We start from the raw sequence: 23,030 nt of genomic DNA on the forward strand, positions 1-23,030 counted from the left end.
CATATAATAAATTCTTTTTGAAGTTGAATAAATGGACATTTGCGCGTATAATTATATTGTTATCAGTCTGAGACAGAAACTATTGTTGAATAAAACGAATTTCCACAAACAACTAAATGAATAATTATATTGCGAATCGGAATGTTATATGAAAAGTATTATTGTGAGTAACAAACTTCACGTGTCCATACCAAGTTTGTGTATACGTGATATTATATAAAAGGCGCTTGAATATAAAACATATTATTTGGTTTCGGTTTTCTAAATGCGTTAATTTTGGGCACTATTTTCGAGACTCTTACTCCAATCTTTTATTTTTGTACGGGAAAGCTGAACTACTTAATAATAACAAGTAGTTTCGGCTATATTATATGGTTTCTATGACATCAGTACTGTAGAAATGCACCTGTCCTATTAGTCTAAACTACTAGTTCACAATATCATCTAATTCTTTTATTTACAGAATTTCTCTTCCTTCTACCCTCGACTAATTATTTTATGAACATTACTGTCTGGAAGAATCGCAAAACTCCACGGATTAATTCGTTTTGATTAATCCTTAAAATAAAAACGTGAACACTTAAAGTACATGTTCTAAATTCGTTCTAACATTAGCGTTATGTTCTCGTGCCCTGATAACTATCACTTGACTAAATTGCCAATCAGAACAATGAATTGATCATGTGCCAAACCAATGAAGCTTTAACCAGGACGAGTAGCTCAGAGTCCTTTCCTTACTGGTTATCGCCTAGCCCTGCTCGTTGAGTCCAGAACACAATCTCAGTTCCTACTGTATGAATCATATATTTCAGATATACTCAATTTATATACAATCAAACCAGACCACAGCACACCATAAAATAAGAAAATAACAATTATACAAGACCAAGACAAAAGTGGCTGTGTGAGAGGTTGTAACTGACATATTAGAAACAATAGAAAATCGTATCATAGTAGTCAATAAGTCAAATAAAAGCTTGTGATAAAAGAAATATAAATAAATATATATATATAATAAAAGTCTATAAATAGTTCCCGGAGGCTGCTCATAGTTTATTCTTTTTCGGATATAACACATAGGAACACTAATTCTGTTAAAACAACTTTGGATAACCTAACTGATTTCGTGATAAATTACCACATAATCTTCTTAGCTTTTGGTTTTTATTTTCCAAAGTAATACAACAATATTCATCCAAACATCTCATTTTTCCGCTTTGTTCGTTAGAATCATTGGAAGAATTTTCCAAATGTCCTAAATACCATTTGGTTAAAAATTTATATCCCTATTGGAATGAAGCATAAATTTCTTCTTGTGTAAAGTAGTATTACAATAAAAAAACTAATATATTTATATAAAGTTGCCGTGTGAAGATATTAGTGATTGTAGTAGAGGTTCTCAGTTATGAATCTTCCATTAACAAATCTTAGAAAGAAGATATTTTTTTAACTGTCAAGTAATCGAGTTAGGCACCTACGTCGGAAAAATTTATTCGTATTAATACTGTATATTGAATCTTGATTGATAGAATTTGAATTACCAACTATCTGGCTGTGCTGTAGCAACTAAATAATACATTTATTTGGAGTAAAAATCTTAAAAAGGTTTAGATTTGAGATTATTCTTATATAACACTGAATAAAACAATATAATACCTGTGTTAAACAATCAATGATGCAGATGACATTTTCACTTTTGCATATTTTTGTGGATATATTCACCTCTTCAAGTATCAGTGATATTTGATCATAACTAGCTGGTAAATGACTAAGTCGACGTAACAGCAAACTAAAAATGGTTTCACGTTGAGCATTTGCTTGTCTATTAAAAATAAGTAAAATAATATGGAAAATGAGACTAATTAAATATATACACGCATTCTAGAGTATTGTCTACAAACTGTGATACGGCAAGAAAAACGTTGAGAAATTCTTACACCTTTTAAATTCAATTAGTATTGTTTGTTTGAATATTCCCATCGATGTGTTAGGACTGCAACTAGTCAGTCTCTAATTGGCATATGTGCATACTGTGCGTATTGCCTCGATATAGCCTTAATTCACAAGCATGGAAAGCAGAGATGGATAGTGGCTAGCAGTACTGGGTTCGAGTCCCGGAGTGAACATCAACTCTGAGATGCAGGTACATCCAGCTGATGAGTCCCAAATAGGACGAAACGCCCGTCCTGGATTCCACTGCTAGCCACTATCCATCTCTTACACCTTTTGTTACGAAAACAGTCGACAAAGAAATTTTCAAAATGGAAATAGTGTGACAGATTATTGCTGTCCTTTAGTTTGAATAAATCAAAATCATTATAGTATTGAAAAACGAGATAATAAAGATTATTTATTACGAAAATATGATTCTGAAGTTGAGGATGACTTACATGATCGAATAATGAATACCCTAAATAAATATAGCTAACATTTAAGTATGCCTGTGTTCTAAAACCTGATGAATGGTGAATATGTATTCGATGCAGCTACGTCAAGATCTGACGCCAGCCTGATTTTCTCGTGTTTGGAGTTCACGAATCTTAGTTAGGTGCCCGTTAATTATTGAGGCCAGTATTTTAGATGCTATATTAGTCAAACTAATCCCACTATTGTTATCATAGGATGATTTTGACCACTTCTTATATATTTGGACAATAAGTGATTGCGACCTGTCAGGTGGGATTACGTCAAACTTCCAGATTCTAGCTAAAAGATTAGTCAACCTAATCGCTAAAACTGGACTACCATACTTAAAGACCCCTGAAGTTAATCGATTTGGACCAGCTGCTCTTCCCAATTTCAGATTAGCTATAGCTTTGTGAACTCCAACTAGAGTCGGAGACCTATTTCAATGTTCCATTCAGGTTATTTGGAAGTGGTGGGTAGCTGAACTGCTACTAAAGGTGTTCCTCCCGTCGTTTTAAACGTCTGAACTGCGAGGAGACAAAAGTGCCGTCTATTACAGAGATCGTCTCACTTACGCTTGACTTTTTAACTCGTTTCTTTTATTAGTCTGAAGAGCTGTCTTGTGTTATCTGCAGCTGCTACCTTTTCCATCTCTTTCGCTTTCCTTGCCCACCACTACTCACGATCGTTCCGTAGACTTTATGTTAACTTAAATCTGATTTGTTTTCGCTCTTCATCGTGTTTAGAACCTGATGAGGTTATGAATTTAAAAAAGAAGGCCGTTACCAATTTGTTATAATTTTATGTCCGACTTTTTATCACGTGATTTATCCACCAATCGAAATACGACTTTTCCAATCTTAGCACTGTGCCAAATCAATGACGTTCGACTGGTATGACCAGTCTAGCGTCCTTATTAGTCCTTTGTCCGCCTAGCCCTTCCAATGGAGTCCAGAACACAAATGACAGCTTCTGTTATGCGAGTCATTTATCTCAAGCATACTCTGTTTATATACCAGACAGACAGACCGCATCACACCATAAAGTAGAAAATAATATTTGTACAAGATCAAGCCAAATGTGGCTGTGAACGTGGGAGAAAGTAATCAATAAACTGAACATAATTCGGGAACAGTAAATCGTATCAATAAACTGAACATAATTCGGGAAGCTTATGATAAGATGAATATAGATATACATAATCTAGTTACTGAACAGTTATACTATAAGAATATATATATATATATATATATATATATACTATAAGAATATATATATATATATAGAATAATAATCTATTAATAGGTCCCGGAAGTTACTTGTACTTATGCCTTCACTAGGATATAACAGATGGGATAAGTTTAAAAGGATCTATCAGCTCAATAGATGTCGCAGAACTCCACTGGTTTTCCATAACTCATTGATTCCATATCTCTTATAGATATCACTCAGTGGCAAAACCATGTTAGTAATGCCTAGGTTCGGCATCGTGTGTTCGGGCGCAGAGACGATGATTCAACTGATGTCACCATCTTGAAACGACTTCGGTGGCTTGAACATGTTCTACGAATGTCGCCCCAGAGAATTCCACGTCGTGCATTATTTGCCGACACTGGGACTGGTTGGAAAAAGCGGAGAGGTGGTCAGTGTATGACATGGTGTCATGGTATGGAAGAAAGATGCAAAGGGCTGGCTTCTGTTGGTCCTTCACGACTCCCTGGTTGGGGTCCGAGAGATGGTGAAACACAGTGGCTAGAGACGTTATCAGATATGGCTCAGAATAAAAGCCAGTGGCGATCCTGCTGTAAACATTTTTTACTTCATAAAGAGTGTTCATTACTCCCTTAACTGAAAGAGATCTGGTTGTACATTTCTGTTTACCCCATCATTACTCTTCTTTTTTTTCATCCTCTTTTTTTTTATATATACGTATCTTCCTTCTTTCTCTTCCCATTCTCATTGTTTTGTGTGGCGCATATGTATCTGGTGCCCCTTTGTACCAATATGTATGTGTTTAAATAAATAAATCATAAGATAAGTGAAATTAATTTAGTTTCTTAATAGTTGAGATCATGGGTCAATTGAAGCTAGACCACCATGGAAAACCTGGAAGCACTGGACAGCCGTTTCGTTCTATTGTGGGACTCCTCACCAGTGCGCACCCACGATCCAGCCTCGCGAGATTCGAACCCAGAACCTATCGGTATCGCGCGTGAACGCTCAACCTCCGGACCACTGAGCCGGCATCCAAAGGCTAACTTCAACTAATCCACAAAATTGAGTGACACATCCACGATTGTCTTCAGTGAGTTACTATCTCGCCACAGACCTGGTTGAAATCCACTGGTCACTGCTTTCAGGTTTTCCATTGCGGTCTAGCTTCAATTGACTAATGATCTTAACTATTGAAATCACTATAATATCCACAAAAAATCCCCTTCTGATATTAATTTAGTCTCAATAATGAATACCTCTGTGGAGATATTAATTTAAAACTTGTTAAACACTAGAAAATGCTAGAATTAGTAAGTTCCATTGAACAGTAATATTTTCCATCAGGAAATATGTGCTGAATGTGAGATCATATTTCAATACTATCACATGTTATTCAAACAAAAAGATGTAAAATGACCAGAAGTTACATTATTCACCAAAAGAGGTCAGGAAAGTAAAGTATAAATATGTGTTTATGTGTATAAGACTGTAATATTTGTAAACCGAACATGATCTACAGTCAAGAATCTTTCCTACAATCAGCACTAAATAATTAGGAATACGAAGAACTGCAAGCGAAAATAGCACAAGACAGTACTACAATACACAACCGAAATTATTTTTTCTATGGTTGAGTGTTACAAGTGGTAACTAAAATCGGCACATCATTCCATAGAAAGGATAAGATTATCGTTAATCAGGTGGATATGGGATTATTAATTCAGCCAAGTGAGAGAATTCGAACATTCAATATTTAGGAAGAGGAAAGAAAGTAGGAAATATATACATACAAGGAAGTAGGATTAAGTAATATTATTGACATAATATTTGTGAACATTCTATTTTTAAAGGACTCATTATAGATGAACATTCAACTGGATTAAATATCTTGGACATAAAATTCGAAAAAAACTGTTTTGATGATTTATATAGTTCAGCAGATAATGAATACAATGCCAAACTTACTGAATTTGATTCATTTTGGCTTGATCAACATTTTCCGTTTGTTTATTAATTCTTTGATTTAATGGTTGTTGAATTACAAATAAATCGACGATCACTGGAATCATTGCAGTTAATACAATACTGCCAGGATCACAAGTTTCTGCTGCCAATGCTTCAGCTAAATGAACAACCTGGAACATATACACAAAGTGACAGTAAAAGAAGGAATTATTACTTCATCAACTCAGTTGGACAATCACAGACCTGACACAATAGTAGATCATTCTGAGTCATTACATCGTAAACCAGAAATAAGCTCGAATGGAGAATAAGAGTAATAAATAAGCTTTAGTTGCTTATCAATTAAACTGATTTAATGTAGATGTATGTAGTGATTTACGAAGTTTATTTTCTGTTTCATTAACATTTCCCCTTTCCGTTTAGAATTAATGTGTTTCTCAATCATCACGAATCATTGACACTACAATTAATTTTTGCATTTATTATATTTTAACTTAATATTTATTCAGATTTTTAATCACATTACAAAGGACCTAGAGAACGACAAAGTTTACTGATTGTATTCATATCGGTTTTACTGTGGAGTGACTGCACTCCATAGTAAGACCGACTGTTTGATTGTTGTTTGATTTTAACGGTTTGGTCTGACTGTTCATCAGATTTCATAGATTGTTTGGTCGAAGGGTCTATGGACTGACCTTAGTAGGGAAAACATTGAAAACCAGAAAGCATTGTGCAGTTGCTATGTACTAGTATGAGACTTCTCGGCAGTGGCACTAACAGAGATTGGATCGAGGACCTCCAGGTTTCACAGGGAACGAATAATCTATAGATCACTGAGTCAGTACTCAATGAGTTACATTCCCAACACTATAATAGGACAAAATAGCTGTCCAGAGCTTCTTAGTTTTCAGTCGTTATTTAACTCAGTCCCGTAATGAAAACTATAGAATTCAAAAATTACCACAAACCCATTAAACTAACAATAACCGTGTGCTCACTGTAATCGATTTCGATAGGTGATTCCAGAGTTACTAGTGAGAAACCGTGACCAGCAGAATTCAATCATGTTGGGCGTGCGGTAGTAGAAGATAGTTGTATAGTACCGAGAATTGATTTACTGCCTTAGGTATGTTAACATATCAAAACCTGTTGGAAAAAAAACAAGATTGAGCCAAAACACAAACTTACCTGACTTAGTTCAACAAGACGTGAGTCGATGGACTCGTCTTTGTCATTAGTTGCATTACTGGTAGTAGAAGCAGGAGAATTAGATGAATTTTCAGAATTACCAGAATCAAGATGTTTAGATTGTGCAAGCGTTGATGCTGACGGTACTGATGTTAAAGATGATGATATAACACGGTACTGATAAGTCAAGGTAACCAAAAAACGGAATAAAGCGTTCACAAGACGCTGATGTTGTTGTAATATAGTCGGTTCTCTCAAATTCATCATGGGAAACAGAAATGAATCAGAATTACAAAAATCACGAAAAGAAAACGCTGATGTTGAGGATGATGATAGCAATCTCTTGTTCGAACTCAACTGCTGAATCCCTTTAATACACTGTTGATTTGAAGAGCCAACATTCATCATTGATACTGTCTCAAGACGTTGAATTTCCGAGGACAGATACTCGCAATGATTAATTACAGTCTCTAGAAATTTCTTTAGAAATATTATTGAAAACGTGTGGTACACAAATTAATTAGAGTCAAACAAGAATTATGTCTATATGATATGTTTATGATACAGATCAGAAGTTAAGTTATTTGAATAACTCATAGAGGAGAGGACATCTCTAGTAAAGAACGTTAAAGCACAGAATGAATTGTCTTTAGAATATATTAGTCGTTCGCAACTGTTTTATTACAGTATTTCTAACAATTTATGACAAGTAGGAAAAAGTCAGACCAATTTTTTCAAATATATTTAAAATAAACAATATATCAATAAACAATATATCAAAATTCATACTTTTTAGTTTACCATTACCATGCAGTAGTTCCAATTCGCAAAATCCATTGAAAAATCTCAATTAATATATCAAGAAAATACTTTTAAATGACTACTAACCACAGCAGGGGCGGCCTGCTTGAATATCTGGGCTATCTGTTCCTAACATATAGATATTTCAACAAGTTATCTATTTCCTTGTTTGTTTAAACACATTATGTCAATTATTTTATTTAAACATATAAATATTGGTACAAAGGGGCACCAGATAAATATGCGCCGCACAAATCTCATTTGATTTGTGTGAGGGCTGTGATACTGCCCAAACCGAAGCAGGTAGTTTTCTTAGGGGGCCACACCCCGAGCCTTTGATCTAAAGATCTGATCAACAAGACAGTGGAGCATCGTAAGGAGATACAGTCCCATGGTAGCCAGTCACCAACAATTGATTCATACGCCATTCGTTCCCTCAGGGTACTGGAGCCCATGTGCACCATTGGTTTGGAATCAGGGTTTTCCAACTCCCCTAGGTAGACACTCCACATCCACCAACACGGTTAAAGCACCGGACAGTCACTTTTCGTCCTCTCAATTTCGTAAACAACACCCGTCGTGCGAGAAGGCAGTGAGTAGGACTTCCCTGGCAGAGGTTATATACTCGTGACCATGTGAGAGCATTTCGAGAGGGAGAGCGAACTTTCTTCACTCTCGGTCGTACCAGGGCATTTGGGGTTAATTAATTGCATAATCTATATATGATCGACTTTGAATAATAAACAAATTTTTAGAATTTTTAAGAACTAATTAAATAAGCACTTGAAAATGAAAGTCACACACAGTATACTATACTATGCTGCTACTATGTTTAGTAGCATTCTAGGATTTTCGGAAAAATCCCTGGACTTCTAAAACAATATAAAAACCCTATATTTTCTGCACATGAATAAACTTTTGGAGTAAAGTTCTTCTCGCATATTTTGGACCTTTTCTCTCGTACTCAAGTCGCTGAGTAGATTTAGCTTCGTGGTTACCAGAATAACTTAGGAACAGAGTATAGCGTTCACTTAGCAAGACTTATCAATATATATATATATAGTCAAGAATATAATTTAACAAAAATTTAACATTATATACCTGTTGTACATCAAGTTGACAATAATTCATTCGTAAATATATTAAATAAATCAGTAAATCTAATATATTCGTTTGAAGTGAATAACAATTTGTCCATTTATAATTTTCCATACCACAAAGTACAATGTGTTCAAGACGTTTAAAAAATAATTGAGTATCAAACTAGAAAAATAATGAAAATTAAAAGGTAAATCAATTATAAGAATGAATTAGAATTCATACAAAAATTATTTTAAAAAATCCTCTACATCAAAAACCTGTTTTTTTATTGATCACCTAATATTCGTGTTGTTCCGTTGTACTATTTAAGCTTGGATTAATGTTAATTTGATTATTTATTCTCTGAAGAAGTTGCTTACACTGAGTCACGAAACGTCGGAAAATCTAACATTTCTACTCATTGGGATATTACAAATATATTTTATTTAAAACACTGTCATAAAATTATAGGAATTGTGATATACGATATAAATGTCGTAGAATACACACTATTTAGTTTCGACATTGCCCATAAGAACGTCAAATATTCACAACCAAATTCCTAATTAAATAGACAACAGGCATAATTCATATGATACTGATATTTATAAACAGAGTACGTAATATATTTTAGAAAAGATGATCTAACCTATTGATTTTGAAAAGAGTAACTTTTCTGTTTCATAATAAACGATAAACTGAAGATGAATGAGGAAAATTCCTATTTTTATGTTTAAATTTGATCACTAGTAACATGAAGATTAGAATGGAAATCTCACTTTAATTTTTAACGCTGACATAATCATCGTTTGATTTGGTATCGTAGGCGATACTCTATCTGTACTACTGGCATATTTAAGACCGACTGGAATACGACGTTGACGAGCAAAACGGATCCATGCAGAAATTGGTGACTGAATAAGCTCTAGGCTTGTAATCCAACAACAAGCCTTGCTTTCTTTCAATACATTTTGATCCCATAGATAATTAGTAAATACTTTATTCTGATGCAATAATTTACGTATATGGAAATCAAGAGTATCTAGAATTTTAATCATAAGTGAAAAAATGCACGGTTACGAGTGAATGAATACAATCATTAAACGGTTAAAATACTCAAACTACGGTGTGTGCTCCCGACGTCAACAGATATAAGTAGTATGTATCCTCAATCGAAAGTGAAAATCGAAAAGGACAGAATGAGAACAGAGAATGATTGGTGTGGAAACGAAGGAACAATGAAGTCTGAGACGATTGACTGATACTTTGCAAATGAAATATTTAATGTATGGTCATCAGATTTTACTAAGAGATTCAGTGATTTTGTGTTCAAATACATTCGATTGTCCCCACTTGTGTTCTCGTTCACTACGATATTTCTTATGCCACAAATTACATAATCTATGACTAGTCTTCTCTACTATCACTGATACTAATATTACTTCCATTACTCTGACATTTGTATTGATTTTTTTGTGTGTTGAAGTGCAGTGTCAACGTGGACAGATCCATATATATGCCAGATTTACGTTACTTATGATTAACAAATCATGTTAGTAGTGAATAGCTAGTGTTCAAAAAGATATAATTAAGATTAACAATAACAATTAAAAACCATTACACTGAAGATTCTATCGTAAATCTTTTAAACACTAACGAATAGTAACTGTAGCATTTCAGTGAGGAGCAATGGAAAAAACACAGTTTAAATTAGTTCTTTGAGATCTGTTACTATAGACACGAGTATTGTTCATATAGTTTCACGTTAAAAAACTTTAATTACTTGTACCTTTTAATTCAATTAAGGTGAACAGCAACAACGAATAGTTTTCCTAAGTGGCTACATACTTCCATTGGAAATAATATGATTACTTCAAATTCAATGATGAAAGCGCAAAACAGAGTAAGGAGAAATACAGTCAACAAAACTTCAGTTAGAAATTGATTGGTAACTTACCTGGACGGAATCGTGTAATTTCCAAACTTTTCCTATGTCGCTAACACAATAAATTTTGTGAGCATGTTAAAATTGCCTCTTTTGACAATTTCTTCCCTTACAACTTAAAGGCTTATGAATATATTGGTTAAAAATTTTGGATGTAGGAACACAACAGCTTCAATGCATGGTACCTATTGAAGCGTTTAAACAATCATGGAATGTGTCATACTTTCCCAAAACCTTTATGCCCACTTTGAATTTTTATAAAAACTGTGAATAATATATCTTATTCCGATTGTTATTTTTTTTTGGTTAGTAGAAGGTAATTCGGGACAAAATGATTTTACCTATACAGTGGCAGATGACTTATGTAACATTGAAAACAAAATATAAAACGTATACGGATCCAAGAAAGCTATTAAAACGATGCCTTTTGAAAATCAGTGTTTGAAAGTGAAATCAAATGGAAAATTCGACAGTCAACTATTATGATAAACATACAGATACACAATATTACTGGATAGAAAACATCATATTGATAATTTTCAACTTGTATCCAATTGGAAAAAAATTGCTCGTCTATTGAATCGTATTCCAGTTTGAAGATAATTTTCTCGATATTTTGTGAGAAATTTTAGTGCCGACCTAATAAACATAGTTTAAATTCAGTTTATTACTCGTTGATGTTACACATGCATACATTATACCATACATTAAATACTTCACTTGCAAATCTTCAATCAATTGTCCTCTGCATCTTTCATGATTCTTTCAATTCTCAATTCCTTTCTGTTTTCTTCAGCTCAATCCTCTCAACTTTTTTTGACAGGTATTCTACTTTTGATTGGCGTTACATACTACTTATATCGGTAGACATAAGTAGCATACACCATACACATAGTAAAAATAGTAAACTGGAATTTGAAGAGGATTAATTTAACAGGCGAAACAGGTTATTGAACGACGAAAAAACAAAATGGTGTGAAAATAATTATTGTGGAGCAGGCAAAAAAGGCTTAATAGTAATGATGATAAACAAAATAAAATAGTAAACTTTAAAATTACAATGAAATCATGAACACTAACTTTCTAAATTAATTTTAGAATTTTTCTTCTCCTCAGAATCACTTTTCATGTCTTGATCGGAAACACTAGAGTTTAGTGCATCTGAATATAACTGACATAGTTGATCGTCCCATTGATTACAAAGGTTTGTACCAACAAAAGCTCGAAGTAACTGTGAAAGAAAGAGTCCAAAAAAATGCTTTTTTTTTTAAGGAAAAAAATCAAACAATAATTGTTTATTTACAGAAGTTCATTAAATTCTCAAGAAAAAAGTTTAGTATAAACAAACTATTGTATTAAGCATTTCTGTATGCTTCTGCATAGTAAGCGATATGGGAATATAGTTAATATGGCACGACAGAAAATACTGTCTTAAACGAAAAGCAATGTAGATAACATAATGATGGATGATCAGTTCAACATACTTAAAGCTTTGTCAAAGACTGTTACGATTGTCAAATAACATTTATCAACTCTTTTTCAACGAAATCTAGTATAATATAGAAATGGTGACTCTGATGAGTTACTGTAACAAGTATCACATAAGATAAGTTAACATATAACAATGCCGCTTTTGTGGCATAATATTCTTAACCTTGACATTTTAATTGTTTAACAAGACCGACTAACCATCACTAACTTAGGAAATAACAGTGATTTGTCAGCCACCTTTATGGATAATCAAGAAAGATTTATTCCAAAGGCTAGTTATTTAGCGTTACTGATCAAAGACAATGGTTTGATTTAAAATAAGTAGTATGGTGTTAGCCGCTTAGAGCAAATATATACACTGAAGTCCAATTCATATCACAGTCAACTCTTATCCAGAACATATGAAATGTGAAAACGCCATATGTTATATTGTGCAGTCGTCCGAGCTTGATAGTAATATACAAACTTTCGATGTGAGTCCAAACCAACTACTTGACTGAGAAGACAGAAAGTGAGGAGTTTTAGTGATTTAAAACGAATCCAGAATATGTGTACATACATTCATAAACATACATCTTTTTCCTTTCGAAAACAAAGCTACACTTTTAACTAATGATGAGTCCTTTCTTGAAAAATAAAACCAAATTTTGACCAACACAGTATGTTTATATTATAACACGTCATTTGACTGTCTCAGAGTATCACTGCAGATATCAATATTTATTATTTTCAATCATATTTAAAAAAACGCTTACCGGTGTAATGCTAAATAATAAATTACTAAGACGCGTATCCTAAAAATTATCTTAATAGTGATGACAGATATTCTCATACTTTAGGTTACTTATACCTTTCATATCAAACGAAAAGCGGAGACATAAAATAAATAAAATTACCTGGGTTGATAACTCTAAGCATGGACCAGGCTGCCAATTGTAAAATGAAGTTAAATAAACTAATAATTCGTCTGCATACGGAGCGATTTCATCAAAATGAAGATTTTCTAATAATCGACCGAAGGAATATAGACAAGTTTGTAGTAAGCCCATTAATCGATCATGAGAACCAGTTAAATCAGCCGATATCTAGTTATTGATGAACGATAAAAATAAGCAGAAATATAAACATGAGTATTAAATAGGATTTGATTTACACTGAGGGAATATTGAGTAGTGAACAATGTTACATTTGTTTAGTCCTCAGTGGTAATCAAGTCCTAATGTGGCTATCAGCCTAAGTAACTACAATTTAGTTAACTGTATGATATGTTAGGTGATTAGAGGCAGTTGTCAGGATACCATATACGTGGGTTTCATACTAGTTGGTACTTGTCAACAAAAAGTAAGTCAAGGCTATCTCATTGGTTTGAACGTGATTTTTGTAATTATTGATTAAAGACGTTGGGTGACATGATTCGCAATCGGTCGGAATGCTACAGATGTATTCGCATTTTTGTAAAATGCTCAAAATTGTTATGCCACAAATTATATAATCTATGACTAGTCTTTTCTACTATTACTCATACTGTTATTACTTCCATTACTCTGACATTCGTATTGATAATTTCATGTTTTTGTGTGTTGAAATGCTGTGTCAACTTGGACAGATCCATATATATGCCAGGTTTTACATTAGTTATGATATAAAGCCATGTCGCAATGCTGTAGGGACTCAATTTTCAATCACTATATTAAATGTTTAAACAGTTATCTAGAATCACTAGGCCTTTGATACTCAACAGAATACAAGAATTACCTATTTGCTGTACTACATTATTATTATTACGAAAAATTAGAAATGCTTCCCTCCTTAATAAGATTCACTATAAGTAACTAAATAGAAATAGTTGAGTGATAAACAGTTACATAAATTAAATTAAACTGAATGATGATCCGATATGTGATTTCGTTAGCTTTAATTAATTAAAAAAAACCTGAACAATTAACTTTTACATAATTTCACACAAAGAATATTTGAAGTAAACAAGTATACAAATCTCCCGTACGGTCGAGGGTGTAAAGAGTCCACTCTCTATCTCGAAACGCTCTCAATTAACCACGCGTATACAGCCACTACCTTCTCGTGGTGAGGGTGTTATTTACGAAATTGAGAGGACGTAAAGTGAATGACTGGCGCTCTAACCGGTTAGTGGATATGGAGGATCCATCAAAGGGAGTTGGAAAACCCTGATTTCCAACCAATGATGCACATAGGATCCAGGATCCTGAGGGAACAAAAGGCGTATGAACCTATTGTTGGTCACAGGTTACCATGGGACTGCATTTCCTAAGGTTACTCCACCACCTTGTGGATCAGACCTTTAGATCAAAGGCTCGAGGTGTGCCCCCCCCCCTAAGAAAGCCACCTGCTTCGGTCTGGGCAATATCACATCCCTTACACAAATCAGTGATAACTACTACTGGTCTCATTGTTATTGTGTAGCGCATATGAATTTGGTGCCCTTTGTACCAATGTTTATGTGTTCAAATAAATAAATAAAACTTACTTTAAAAGATTTATATGCAGTTTTAAGAGTTTTATATAATGACATATACTGTGGCAAGTTTGCAAAATATCCAAGAGTTGAAGACGTTAATGTTGGAGAGTGTCGAGGTGCTTGATAAATAAAATAAATAACAGACAACTAAGAGCTATATTAACAATCCAAGTATGTTATTTTTATTATCATTAAGTTCTGTTTCAAACAAAGTAAGGGTATTAAAACAAAACGTAAATGAAATTTGAATAGTTGAAAAGCAACGATTTTTTAATAGAAAAAATCAGCTAGACTAAGAAATAGGTAACATATTTGGTAGAATATAAAAAACTTTCGAATTGCAGTCACACGACACAAATTCATTCCTATAGATACAGAATGTTTATCTTCCCGAACCCTTTAAAAAAATTCAAATAACTTATTAGGAGTTCTCACATTGTTCTTAGTTAAGATTAGATATTTGAGGTTGGAATTTTCATCACAAAATATTATAAGTTATGATGCAACAATGCTCTGTAGTTATGTAAATAAAAAATTTCACCTAAATATTCAAGAAGCCTATTTGATTAGTTCGTCCATAAAAAAAGGTATTAATCGGTTAAAACTAGTTTCAGGATTAGGAATTCACGTTTAAAATTTAGGAATAGTGTCGACATAACTGTTACATCTAATCTATGGAGACAGAAGTGAGCATTTGATACATTTAACACTAACATTTTTACTCTATGGTGGTAAAAAATTAATTTTTATTATCAGTCTAAATGTCTTGAGGATCATACAAAGCTAGCTCTACTTCTCGTTATACGTAATACTTGAATTTCACAAATAAGCTTGAAAGTCAAGTTTTTGATTCTGGCTGGCTCATCCCTATGCCATACTTTGACCACTAAAACTACATATTTCTAATGATATAAATTTATCACAAATAATATATATATGAATATCTTACCTGGTAAATGTTTTCTCAGGGAACCACCTAATTTTGTTCCATAATTACGTTTTTTACTAGATGGTGTATCCACACTACTAATAGTGCCACTGTTACCCATAGGAGTATTATTGGCGGTACCAGCAGGAGAATTAATGATTTCGTGATCAAATTGGGTTGTAGAAAAATGGGTTCTTGTCTGAGCTAAATTCGCTACAGAATGCATAAATGATTCGGATATACCAAAGTAAACTGAACTGATTGGAATTTTGGACGTTATTGAATCAGATTGATGATGTTGAGGTAAATGAATCGCTTCAAAAATATGCCACAGAATGCAACAAACCCTATTGATAAAGTAAACATACGTACAAAAAATCGGTAGCACTGCTGACTATATGTCATTGAAAATAAAATCTGACCATCAAGAAAGTAAGATTTCCATAGTCCTAATCATTATATTTAGAAATAAATCTCAGTAAGGCCTCTTAAGTAAGAAAGATGAACATAAATAATACTACATAATCGACTGCGAAATTTCGACAACAATACTTCATCACTTTAAACGTAGATTATTGAAATCTACTTTATTAGTAGAACTTGGACGATAATGTAATGATATATATATATATATATATATATATATATATATATATATTAAGCCACATTATTAAAATCAGACATAAAGATGGGATCTCATGACTACAATAAAAAGCAACATAAACTGGTACAGATATCGATAAAAGGCTACTTTTACTTTACCGAAAAGGTTAACGCACCATTGACAATTGATTAAAAGAAAGTTTATTGGCAAAAGCAAGTAGATGGGGACTAGGTTACAGAAAAGAAGTTAGCACTTTTGTAAAACTTTATTTTGTAGGCAAGATGATGTTCTTCGTCTCACACATATTCTTTTTCCTTTTTATTGAATTAGGGCATTTTGAATGTTTGAGAAAAATAACAAGTAATTGCAGATCATTTATATTTACTCAAACAAAGCTTAGATGAAATAAGAAGTACTTTTAATAAAACATTACTAACCTCATTAAATGTTGCATAAAAGCCAAAGCATATCGAGTAAATGGTTGTTGTTTATTTGAAGTAGGTAATTCATTACTACTTTTATCTTTCGAAGATCTATCCAAGAGTGTATAGACAGACCAACCTGTAAAGGAAAAATGACTACGATGATTCATTGTACATAAGGTTTACTTGATGGTGTAATTCATATGTCAGTTAACTAATCCATTACTTTCTGAAAATTTGAATCCAATCTGTCAAAATATTGGAATTTTTGAAATCGCACGGGTACAATTGAATTGAATGTTGTGGAATGAGTAATTCTTAATGACACTCTAAAACTTCTACAAATACCCACACAGATTTGCGCTTTCTTTTATCTTCTTGATAACTAGGGGTTGGATTAGGCGTCAGTCATTGATGCTGTAGTGTAAATTCAGCTGAAGATTATTTTGTGTTGTGTTTACGCTTATGTTGATGTTATAAATTAAATGTATATGGCTGAGCTATAACTACATATATATAATTACTTCAGAAGGGTAAAGAAATTTTTTTCGCAAATCGAATATACAACATTTTCTGACTTTGTTTCCCAATGAAATAATAAGATATTAGCCGGGGTCACGTTGCTACAACTCGAATTACACTTGATATGATTATCTCTTAGTCATAAATCAATCAAGAATAAAAACCAATGGATAAATGAAAAACGAGACAGAATTAGAGGTTTAATTGTACACCTTAATAAGTTCATAACCGGAGTGGTTTCAAGTGGTAATTTCAATTTAACTACCATTTGGTTTTTCCTTTAGCATCAACCATACATAGGTAAAAAAAGATCATTTCAGCATAAACTCCTATTCGTTTATCTTAATTAAAAATTTGCACTTAACATTATAAATAATTACTGTATTATAATAAATATATGCGTTTTCCTCTGGTAATGATAGTATGTTGCATAGGATACGCGAAAATGAGCAACAGGAAAGTTGAAAGAGTTAACTAGAGAATGAGAATAGTTACTGTCGTTCCACAATAATCTTTACAGGCTCATCGTTACTACTGTGCCAAACTACGAGAGATTGCACAAGTTGGCAGTTCGTTGTTTTCTGAAATATATTTTGTTGAGTCTTAAGGTCATGTGTTGTCACTTAATATGTAGATTTGTTCTAACCCAATTCTTCTTAAATATCAAGTTTCCTTGATCCTCTGATTTTCCATTTTTTTGCATCACGTTGGCGATTACTATTACACTGTTTGTCCGTTACCCTTCTACAGAGTTAGCCTTGGATTCTGTTCGCATGAAAATAATCCCAATAGAACGTGATTAGGAATTAACGTAGGCTGACCGAAAACATAACACCAATATAGTATCAGCTTAGAACTTCAGTGTTCAGTTATTTTCTAATGTAATGCTGAATAATATAAGAATATAACTTACGTGTTACACAACCAGTACACAAATTCAATAAAGAAGACTGCAGTTCTAAGTCAAGTGAAGTTACTGGGGCTGAAGACAGTAGAGTGAGACAATGCCAGGATAAGAGAGATAGACGTGATCTACGGTGAATGGGTTTTACGGGATTTTCGTTTGATAAAGTGCTTTCAGAAGCAGCTGATGATGAGGGAGAAGGATCGAACCATAAATGAGAATAACTGAGTAAATGAGATGATCCAATCAGTTGGTTCAAGCAACTAACAACACCAAGCTGGAAAAAAAGTTTTTAAAAATGATAAAAATACACTATAAATATTCAGGGACAATTACTTAGAGTAAAATTGGACATTTATCGGAATTATTTCGACTATAATCAAAATTTAAAAGGAATAACTCAACATTACATAAGTGAGCTCTAGATCGTTAGATCTTTGAGAGAGAGTTGGGAACCCATCTAGACTTATCTAGGAAAATGATATCATAAGCACAAGGACAGATTTTATATGTGCTCAATTTCGCCGCTTATAACGTAGACAAGATGTTCGCAGTTCTGTAAGTGAGCGATAATTCTGTTCAGGAGCTCATCATATACTGGCTTAGCGGTGTGAATTACGGCCACTGAATGCTGAATTTGTTTGTATGTTATGAGCCTTAGGCTGTAGATATCATAGAAATATTGCTTGCTTATGGTAGGGGATGTTGATGTTAGAGTGTCATAGTAAAGTGGTAGATTACCTGAGAAACTGGTAGACCTCCGAAATTTTTTGAGGCACAGATAAATGTGTCATAAAGCATAAATAAAAATCCAATAATGAAACTCCAGTTTGAGATACGAGTAGACGATTTAAGACCGTCCACTAACCTACGATATATCAGGGACTAAAGGTTTCAGGTTTAAGAGTCTAAGAATTACTGTAATTTAATGGAGTAAGACCCGGAGGAAAGAGGACGTATGTAGAGAAACCTAGAGTAGCTCCAAATAAACTGTGAACGATTTATTCTTACCTTGTCACATATCATAATAAAGAAACCACACATCATATATACGTAGCGTTATCATAGAGTAAGGCTTATTAAAAAGGCTTGATAAAGGCAATGAACATTAAGGTAACCTATTGTACCACTGAATAAAAAGTAAAGCGAACACAACAAATAAAATTTTCTTCCCAACAAAATCAATGGCTTAAGCTGCATATTGGTATTTACAGCTATTTGATGAATACATGAGCACATTGGAGGAATAGAAATAGATTACACCATAAAATGGTCCAAGATTTCAAATATCAGAAGGTTGAGTAGTGATCGGAAGGTTAGAGAAGAATGAGGGGCTGAAAATAATTCACGGATCAGAAATATGAGACGCAATTGTTCACTTGATAAAACAAAGAAAAAATGAAAAAACATGGAGGTCGTAATAACGCTTGAATAAAAATCAAGGAAAACTGTTAAAGGATAATAACAACTGAACACAGTTTTTGAAAAGTACAAAATAGTAATAATAAAAACAAAAACAAAACCAAAACATAATGAAAAAGGGCATTGGAGCTACGAAAGGACGAGAGGTTGCACGTAATGCTTTAGCACGCAGAGTTCGAGCTTGAATGAGTGGATTGTCAACGCCTCATAGTGCATAAGTTTTTTTTTATTCGACCTCCCTTTGATCCCACTTTTGTAACTGCGTACACTACTTTAAAGGAAGATTCCTCTGTACTGAACTACTGATTGTTTTACATTCCTCTGTTAAAAGCCATCCCGTTAATGTTCTGAGATGAGTTTAGAAAGTGGTCACTTCGTACGGCGAAAGAAAGCCGCCCTCTAAGAGCAAGTAAACTTGTAGATGTACATTGATGTAACTCAAAGTGAAAATTTTCAGATCGCACCAAGATGTAATCTCAGTCTATTCCCTTGCAAACTCATACATTTATCGAACAACTATAAATACTAATGCACGGCTTAAGTAATGTGTACATTATGACAACCGGAAAATTACCGTATCAAGTTGTTGACTACTTGTCTTGTGAATAAAAAACCGGCTGGAAATGAGAGCAATAACTAAGGGAGATAATCTATTTTGCTGATGATAAATCATGTTATTCCATATGAATGATAAGAGTTTCAATCCAACGGTCAGTCTTAAAAAGGTTATTATACTCCACACATATTCAGCATTGTATTCATTTAAATAAAACCCAGTTGTTTTACTAAAAATAAGCACCCATTACCCAAAATGTTCACGTTAGAAAATAAAAATTTACCAGCATATAGCGATCTTCAGGTAAAAAACTAGAACACGGCAATTCCATTAGAGCAGTCAAACATTTACGGAAGAGACATGCAGTTCCTGTGCTACTTAGATAAAAATCAGTGACTTGGTTACTTATTTCATTGTGTTCTGCCTCTAAATACAATAACTGTGACATTTGTGATTGATAAAACTGCCGTCCAATAGGTCCAACATCCATTTCCATTGGTAGAGTAGATAAACAAGGTGGTAAACCATGAACACCCAAAGCACCAACCAAACCATAACATGAAACTTTTGACTCTACGGAGTAAAAAACCAATCAAAATAAGTAGCTGGAAAAAATGAACGGTTAATATTGTTCATGCATGCGAAGAAACTTTGAAGATCACAAACCAAAGATCCTGAAAGGATTATTACATAAAATCACGTACTAATCGAATAGTGTGTACTATATTTGGTCAGAATTTCAATGATGATTTTAATTTAAAGGATGATATTAGGGCTACTCCGAAGCCTCTAGATAGTGTGCAATTCTGGCTTCTACTTAACATAATTGAATACGACGAAGCGATTGCGATCAGGATATATACTGAAGGAGGCAATGGCTTTGTAGTATTTAGTTACCTTAAGAAACAACCTCTTATCATATATGACAGTCCCATTTCCTTATAATCAAGTCTTCCTGAGATAACTAATTTGATGATTCACTAAAATAGTACTATTGAAAATCACAACTCATGTTACACTGTATGGAAAAAAACTGGGATGTTTTAAATTTAAATAACTGTCGAAAGATATACCGGTAACACCTATAAGAGTACACTGAGCTGAACCAATCACCTAGAGATATTAAGTCCTTGTGCTCTGGGTGTTAACCATTTCTAGTGGTTATTATTTTATGCTCCTGAATGACGGAACCATATTAACCGATCACTTTCGAAACATGAACAATTAATATCTGATTGCTCATGACATAATTATGTTTAAAGAAGTGCGGGAAATGAAAACAAAGCGAAAATATTTGCAGAATACAATGAAACGATTGCATTTCGTTGCTTTCTCTTCGGCCACATGAAAGCTAATAAGTTTACTTATTTCTAATTCCTAACAATGTTTAGTATGTCCTGAGATATTAACCGATACTACATGGTAAAGTCACCGATCAGAATTCTAGCTATAATTTTGTCTACTTCGCGTCTACTAGTTTTTCTATAGCTTGGTGTCCCAAACTTCGCCAGTTATACGGATAACCAGAGCCGTTTACCTTAGACCAAAACAGTTAAACTTCTATTAATCTGCTATTTATAACTCCTACTCTATCTTCTACCTTGAGTCCAAGAGAGAAGTCAGCAACCAGCCTCCAGTATTATTATATTTCAAATATGTGTGGGTTTATAGGTATCATTTCCAAGGCTTGACTTGGTAATTTGAGCATTGGGTAGATTGTTATAAATGAAATAATATATTTGTAATATCCCAATGAGTAGAAAAATTAGATTTTCTGATGTTTCGTGACTCAGAGTAATCCACTTCTTCAGAGAATAAGTAGCCAAATATATTAAAAATATATTCTTCTATATATATGTGGGTTTAGATACAGATATATTTGACTGTATCGTACCATAAAATAAAAAATCGCAATTATACATATACGAGTCAAGAGAGGCTTGGTAATTATATACCAAAAATATCAATAATAACAATAATTAGAAAATGAGTTACAAAAGTTCTGACTTTTATAATACTCGTCCCATTATAACAATATTGAATTTGAAAATAATGAATTGTCAACAAATAGGGAATAAGTTAATATTTAATTCCTTTCATACTTCAAGCAACTCATCCTCTATTGATTGACAGTTTATTCAATCAAGTTCAATATTATGCTAATTAATGGCAACAAGGAGACTTATTGGCTTGTATGTAGTTGAAGATAATGCAACAAAACATAATCACTTCACGTTGCTCTGCAAATATGTTTGTTCTTGCTTTGTCTAAATTCGAGAAAGGAACCAATTGCATGAAAAATGAGAACGGTTTAAAACTTTCCAACTAACCACTCTACACTAAATTCAGTGTCATGGCTAGTAAGTCAAAACAATATCAAACACTAATACAGCCTACAAAAATGGTGTAAGCTATTTAGGGATAAGTGGAATGCTGAAAAATAGACAAGAAATATACATGTTTAAGATGTTTCACGCGACATCTTATCACTTACTAATCTTTGAACACGGTTGTGGCAGCCAAAAGTACAAACTACGCTTGATACGGTTTGGTAGTAAACCTCCAGTGGAAATACCTAAATTATCACCAATACTACTAGTCAGATTGGAGGCTAATGCAATTAATGCTGTAGAAGCATGTTCACGTAAATCCGGATCAGTATCACATAAAATTCGCCAACACTCCGTCCTTGTCAAATCTATCAATCTAACAGGCATTACAGAAAACAGCGCTGACTGAAACAAATAAACGAAGAAGGAGAATTAATAACAATGCACTTAAAAAAGGTGTGGTTAGGCGTCACAAATCTCTATTTACTACACCTAAAGTATGTCGATGATATTTGATAGTAGCGACCTTCATAAATTTGGGATTTCCTGTATTTAAAATGTCGACAAACTCCACATAGAATAATTTTAACAGTGTAAGCAAAAACAGGATTTAGAATAATCGAAGTATAGAAAAACATATTCTTTTTTGTAGTGTTGTACTACCTTTTAACTAACTTTGAATGTCCTGAAATAAATATTGCTATAGAGCCATTGACTAATAAACTGTTTACAAAATACGATAACTATGTTA

General features: G+C 33.3%; 1 protein-coding gene across 1 annotated transcript in view; it reads right to left on the reverse strand.

The window, feature by feature from the left end:
• Smp_165420 (putative zinc finger protein) overlaps positions 1-23,030 on the reverse strand; it is a gene marked incomplete at both ends in the record, with an annotated part of 156,356 nt that overhangs the window by 50,679 nt on the left and 82,647 nt on the right. The window contains 13 exon segments of the mRNA XM_018793290.1: positions 1,657-1,822; positions 5,587-5,756; positions 6,778-6,954; positions 8,680-8,841; positions 9,438-9,700; positions 11,684-11,834; positions 12,991-13,179; positions 14,601-14,710; positions 15,541-15,866; positions 16,561-16,684; positions 17,981-18,248; positions 20,233-20,522; positions 22,444-22,684. Of these exon segments, the coding sequence (XP_018647817.1) occupies positions 1,657-1,822; positions 5,587-5,756; positions 6,778-6,954; positions 8,680-8,841; positions 9,438-9,700; positions 11,684-11,834; positions 12,991-13,179; positions 14,601-14,710; positions 15,541-15,866; positions 16,561-16,684; positions 17,981-18,248; positions 20,233-20,522; positions 22,444-22,684 (2,637 nt within the window).

Source organism: Schistosoma mansoni, chromosome 1 (assembly GCF_000237925.1).
Source record: "Schistosoma mansoni strain Puerto Rico chromosome 1, complete genome".
In the NCBI taxonomy this organism is placed as follows: Eukaryota; Metazoa; Platyhelminthes; class Trematoda; order Strigeidida; family Schistosomatidae; genus Schistosoma; species Schistosoma mansoni.